The sequence below is a fragment of the Mytilus edulis genome, chromosome 2 (assembly GCF_963676685.1).
Source record: "Mytilus edulis chromosome 2, xbMytEdul2.2, whole genome shotgun sequence".
Lineage (NCBI taxonomy): Eukaryota > Metazoa > Mollusca > Bivalvia > Mytilida > Mytilidae > Mytilus > Mytilus edulis.
In genome coordinates, this window is record NC_092345.1 from 70,287,222 (window position 1) to 70,293,234 (window position 6,013).

The window sequence follows — 6,013 nt, forward strand, 5'->3', positions numbered from 1 at the left end:
GCAGTCGAATTATTTTTGAAAATAATACTAATACATGTATCAATGAAAACAATGGCAATCGTACCCCTCAGAGCAATCTGCTCTTTGATTAAAAAAAAATTCCTGCAACAACCCTTCCCTGACCTGGGACAGTAGTGTAACAGTACAACATGAGAACAAACTATAAAATTCAGCTTAAAAGAGTCGGATATGTCTCTGAAAGAGTTTATCTTTTTGCCAACTTGTTTCTTTATTCATATGAGGCTGACTTCATACATAAGCTTCTTAGGAAGATAGATAAGCAGTTAGCATTATCTCGTGACAACCTCACATTCCACTATGTAAATGAAGTCTTGCATCTAGAAATTGATATTGATGGTCGGTTGAAAAAAAACTTTTTAAGACAAAAGGTATGGTATCAGCTTCACAGTTGTGAACGTACAATTTCTATGTAGCAATATTTCAACAACGCCTGCATATGGAGTATATACCTTCTAGTTGTAACGATACTCCAGGGCTTGTATTTTCTATCATGATTTCTTTAATAGGTGGTTGTTGAGCACAAGGAAGCTATTACCTAAAATCACTCAACGTTTTCGGTTGCTTCGTGTTGAGTTTTCTATGTTCAGTTGTGTTTTATGTTGAAGGCTTTTCGTTTAGTCTTTTTGATTTTTTAGCCATGATTTATTATCGACTTATGAATTTGAAGGCCCTTTTGGTATTGTTCGCCTTCTTTTAATCAACGAAAACATAACGACACCATAAAAGGTTTCCCGAAAACGGACAGTCATTTGAAGATGTGATAGTGTTGAACTGGGTTGATAATAAAAGATATGTACCCTCGCCCTTTATAAGCGCATATGCACGATTGGAGAATCCAAATGGGCACAGACAACGGAGTTTCACATTCAAACCCTCTGAAATATTACATTTGTGGTTCTTTTAAAACTTGTTTAACTCCACCACATTCTGAAAGTACCTGTCCAAAATTCATCATTTTCTACAAAAATTAGACATTCTGTTTTTTTTTGTTTAAATTGTTTTTCATTTGTCATTTCGTGGCCTTTAAATTTTTGTAGCTGTTTTTGCGAAATGGGCAGTGTTCATTGTGCAACGATCGACGATCAACAGTTGTTAATTTGTGTGTCATTTGGTCTCTGTTGGCAGATATTTCTCTCATTAACAATTATACCAAAACTTCTTTTATCTTATAATGATTATATGAAGCAATGTAGAAAGTTAAGATGTACAAAGTGTCGTTGCGTTTGTACTGATGAAAACTGTAGTTGATTTCAAGGGATCAAAGATCAATTATTTGAAAACGGCAAGATTTTGTAACAAAATAGAGAAACGACAAGCTATTTATTTCGAAATCTAGTAAAAATACAATTATAGCTTATCGTCATCAAATACATGTATATAGCAAATATTTATATATGTATAAGCTGAATGAATATGACACGAGTCCTTCATTTTACCCTCGAAAGGCTTGAGTTTGACAACAGAAATATTTCAAGCAAAATTGAGTGACAACACATTTAGTTTTGAATTTAATGCAGTAAATGAAGTTTTCTAATCTTAATCTCTTTGATTATCAAAATGTACCTACCAAATGACTTGTGTGTGTTGGTGTGTCATTTGGCGATCAATGAAATGCATTCCGCCACATTTCTCTTCCAGATTTGCAACTTAGTTGTCAATCCCGATTTTTCTAATACATTATGCTAATTAAAAAACGGTACACTTGACGAAACGGTTTTCATTACTTTAATGGAAACTTTCTTCGCTTGCTTTGAAGTTTAAATAAATATTCATATGAGTTCAAATGAAATAAAGTTGTATATATTGCTGTCCACTTGATTTATCATAGCGAAATTTATCTTATATTCACGCTTTGTAATTAGTATATCCAAATGCATAGTCTTTTTCTTCTAAAACAATTTTTAAAACCCTTCCTCTGGAAGTTCGAAGACTAAAAGTGTATTACTGTTACAGCTAGTTGGGTCTAAAGACACTATCAAGCTATCTTCATTTGAAGTCAAACATACTGTTTGAGGACTAAACGAACCATTCCATCGATTAACAACTTCCCTTATAAAACGTCCGTTGTGGTCTATGAAATGAATGTTGTCCGATCCCCATCCAACTACAAAAAAATCGTCATTTTTTCTCATAACTAAACCTCTTGGTGCGTTCAACCGATCGTGAGAATAGACAAACCGACGAAGTGTAGTACCGACACAACAATAAATCTGGGCACGGTGACAGTCCGAGACATACAAATGTGTTCCACTATTATCAAACTTTACATACCACGGTCTCAAAAACAGTGATTGGAAATTTACCTCTGGACATATTGTCATTATTGCTTCACCATTGTCAGTTATCATTTTTACACATGTGTCCTTCGCAAACGGACATGTGTATGCGAATCGTTTGTTTGCATAGGCTATACCATAACAGCTATCTTTAGTGGCAATTGTTTTCTTCAACTGTATCGAAGAACCTATGCTGAAAATTGAAATTACGGATTGTGATGGTATTGTAGCAGCTACTTTGTTTTTACCTACAATAGTAACATCAAATGGAGAAAACTCTAGTTCATGTTCATTTTGAATTTGGAATTCTGCATCAAATACTTTCAGTTTTGAGTTATTTTTGTCTGCACAAACCAGAATATTGTTCGGTAGCATTACCATTCCAGTAATAAAGCTTGCATGTTCATCAGTTTTGGTTTCCACCGAAAATTGTTGCAATGGCAGTTGATAAGATAACATCGACACATTATCTTGGTACTCATTCTTGTTTTCTTGCATCAATTCCTGTACTTTTCCTAATCCAGTTATAAGATTTACGTTTTCTTTTTTAATACTTAAATCGCCCAAGTTACGGAGAGACTTTGTTATTTTTTCAAGATCATCATTTATAGTGAAAGTTACCCGTGAACTGGTCAGGGGCTCATGAATATCAAAAATCATGTCGTTCAACATTTGTGCTTCTTTCTCAATCTTGTTTTGCCATTGTATGAAATGGACATCATTTGCATGTTTAGAAGCTGCTTTCAAAACACTGTGCATGTTGTGTGACGTGTTATAAATTCCCTGGACACCCTGTACATCAGTATCCAGGACTTGTTTCTCCTTTAAACATATATCATCCACTTCTTTCAAACATTGGTTTTCATATTTTGTTAGAATATCATTAATTTTCCCCCTTACAGACATAATCTGTTCTTTTAATTTTGATTTTGTAACTTCAAGCATTTCTTTTTCGCTTTCACGATTTTCTAAGAGTATTTTCGCGTTTCTTTCGTGTTGTCCTAGCGAGTGTGATAACGTTTTACTGTCATTACGGATTCGTTCTGCATGCACTGATACCAGGAAAACTGATTTACAAGAACGATGAGTGGAAGCTTTACAAGAATTGCAAACAAATTCCTTGTGGTCATAACAATAATGATCTAAGTCTTCTTGGTGTTCCTCACAAAGAGGAGGAATTAGCAGTTCTTTTAACGGTTGATTTTTTAATTTTGCTAGATCGGTTATCTCATGGCCCATGGTTGTTTTGAAAGAACTGTGTGATTCAACGCACGCATCGCAAAGTGGTTCTTTGCATTTGATACACCACTGAGTTGCGGGTGCTGACTTCTGCTTCCGGTTACATGGTTTACAGTTGACTTTTCCCGTCTTAAGATTGTAGCCATCAATTACATTTGATGCCAGTTTATTTTTGGGTAAATGTTCACCCCAATGTTTCATTGTTACGTCATTTTGGAACTTAGTCACCCTGGAACATATTGGACAATAGTACGTACGACTTGTTTCCGATTTATTTCGCTTCTTTATATCATCATCAATACACGAGCGACAAAAAGTATGAAGACATGGAAGATTTCTTGGATCTTTTAAAGTTGTTTTGCATAGTCCACAGTGAATTAAAGGCTTCAGTTCAGTTTCCATGTTTTCACCTTTAGATCTAGAAAAGAAAGATTAATCTTAATCGTTGCAAATTTTTTTTACTTACTTTTTGATTAAGAGATCCTGCCCCAGAAATCGAAAGTGTATGACATTGCAAGTCAATAGTCATACAATGTCAACTTTTAGTTTTCTTTACATTAGATTTTAATGTGTCAATCAATGGCCACAGCTACACTGTTTTGAAATTCATTCTATTAAGATATTTGAGAAATGAATGCAAGAAGTTAAAATGATTTTATATTGATTGTTGAATACCCAAACTAATATATTATGTTCCCGGAATCATCTAAACCTGACCTGTTTTAAACAATTCAAAAACATTTTCACCTGTATGTAAATTCGTTGAAACATCTTTTATGAGGTAAACATATGTGAATTTAGTTTCTTGTTCTAACAGTGAAACTTTTAACCGTTTCTCTCGACTCGGTACTTACTGTATTACATTTTTAGATTAATTAAAGTTTTTTAATATTTACTTTTACCTTATATTCTAAAGCATATTCATTGATATAAAATCTTTACTTTTTCATAACATTTTATCTTTACATTCACGATCATTTAAATTCTTAAGTTTTGAATAGAAGATGCCGGGCATGACCAACTGATAATTTCGACAGTCGCACAAATAACAATTATACTCATTACACTACGCGAAAATATGTCTAGAGCATCTGAATAATATCAACGATTCTTAACAATACACAAAAGATAAATAAAAAAAAATCGTCTAAAATGTACAATGAAACCAAAAAATAATTAAAAAGATTATTGAATTTTTTTTTTTTTTAACTTACAACGATCGATAAATATTTCGAATATAAAGCCTACCAAATTATATTTCTTATTATCATAGTACGAAATTCTTATTGTTTACTCATACAAATTGAACATCGTTTGTCAAAAAGACAAACTTTTAAATGTCGATATTTAGAGCTAGTTTTGAGAGGAATAATTAGCTATCTCGGATTTTTATTTTCACCACTGGAGAGCAAACCAATGTAACATAAAAGTAGCATGAGATTGGTCTATTTTGTTTCTCTTTTAACATATTAGAATAATTTTCAATTTCTTCTATAAAAACAATTTCAACTCTTTGATTTCTTATTCCATTGAACTTTCGATTTTTGATATATACAATATATTTAGTAGTAATACCAAAATCTATAAACACATTCGATTCCAATACCACTATCGTTCATGGTTAAATAAAATGCGCCACTTTAGTTTAAACAAAATCTTGGTTGTTGAAATTTAAATGCGCTGCAAGTATATATGTGAAAGTTATGATTTTTTTTTAAATAAATTCGAAATCCGATTGTTCTTTAGAAATGGGTGCTTTAAAAACCTTCTTTTTCAAAAGATTTTTTTTTTGCAAGATTACAATTTTTTTGAGAATTTGTTTCAAAAATAATACTAAGCAACCGACTGATAATAATCTCCTGTTTCAGCTTACTTTAATAAAAAAAAATTAAACAAATGCTGCATATACGACAGTAGTTACAAAAAACTTACAGTAGTGGCTTTGATCGTTTTGTATTCAAAACAAGTTTGGGGAGTAATAAAAACTGTTAAAAGAATGGTTTTGTTTTGTCAGTGACACATACCTGAATAACTGAATATTATAAAACTTCTCCCAGCATTAACTGACATCCATAGGAGATAGGCATTAAACTACACGTCGATCGTCTTACATCAGTTATATTGAATACAAGTTTGTGGTTTAACATTCTGTATATCACTCAATAGGTGCGATACTATTGAAGTCTATACCAAATATAAAGTCATTCGAATCTTATACCGTAATAATAAGAAAATCTTTATAAAGGTTTACGTCAATGAATTTATACATTTTTGATTTCAATAGATCTGTTGAATATAGTATTTGTGATGGTTTATTTGATTTGTTCAAACATTTAAACAATTTTGAATTTGGCTTTGGTAATTTATTTGTCAATCAACTGCGTTTTGTAGTCTCCATGAAACAGATACGGTTGAATATTCCATTGTATTTTCATCAGTTCATATATTAAAGTTTGTATCTATATATATGGCAACAA

General features: G+C 32.1%; 1 protein-coding gene across 1 annotated transcript; it reads right to left on the minus strand.

The window, feature by feature from the left end:
- Positions 1–1,729: 1,729 nt before the first annotated feature.
- LOC139512802 (E3 ubiquitin-protein ligase TRIM33-like) lies at positions 1,730–5,659 on the minus strand. The gene is made up of 2 exons (XM_071300721.1): positions 5,561–5,659; positions 1,730–3,954 (listed from the first exon to the last, which is right to left on the minus strand). The coding sequence occupies exon 2, from the start codon at positions 3,936–3,938 to the stop codon at positions 1,923–1,925; it is 2,016 nt and encodes a 671-aa protein (XP_071156822.1). The 5' UTR covers positions 3,939–3,954; positions 5,561–5,659; the 3' UTR covers positions 1,730–1,922.
- Between the last annotated feature and the right edge of the window lie 354 nt (positions 5,660–6,013).

Bases quoted from the DNA above. Each gene is read 5' to 3' on its own strand.
- LOC139512802 (XM_071300721.1), bottom strand. From the start codon at position 3,938: ATGGAAACTGAACTGAAGCCTTTAATTCACTGTGGACTATGCAAAACA.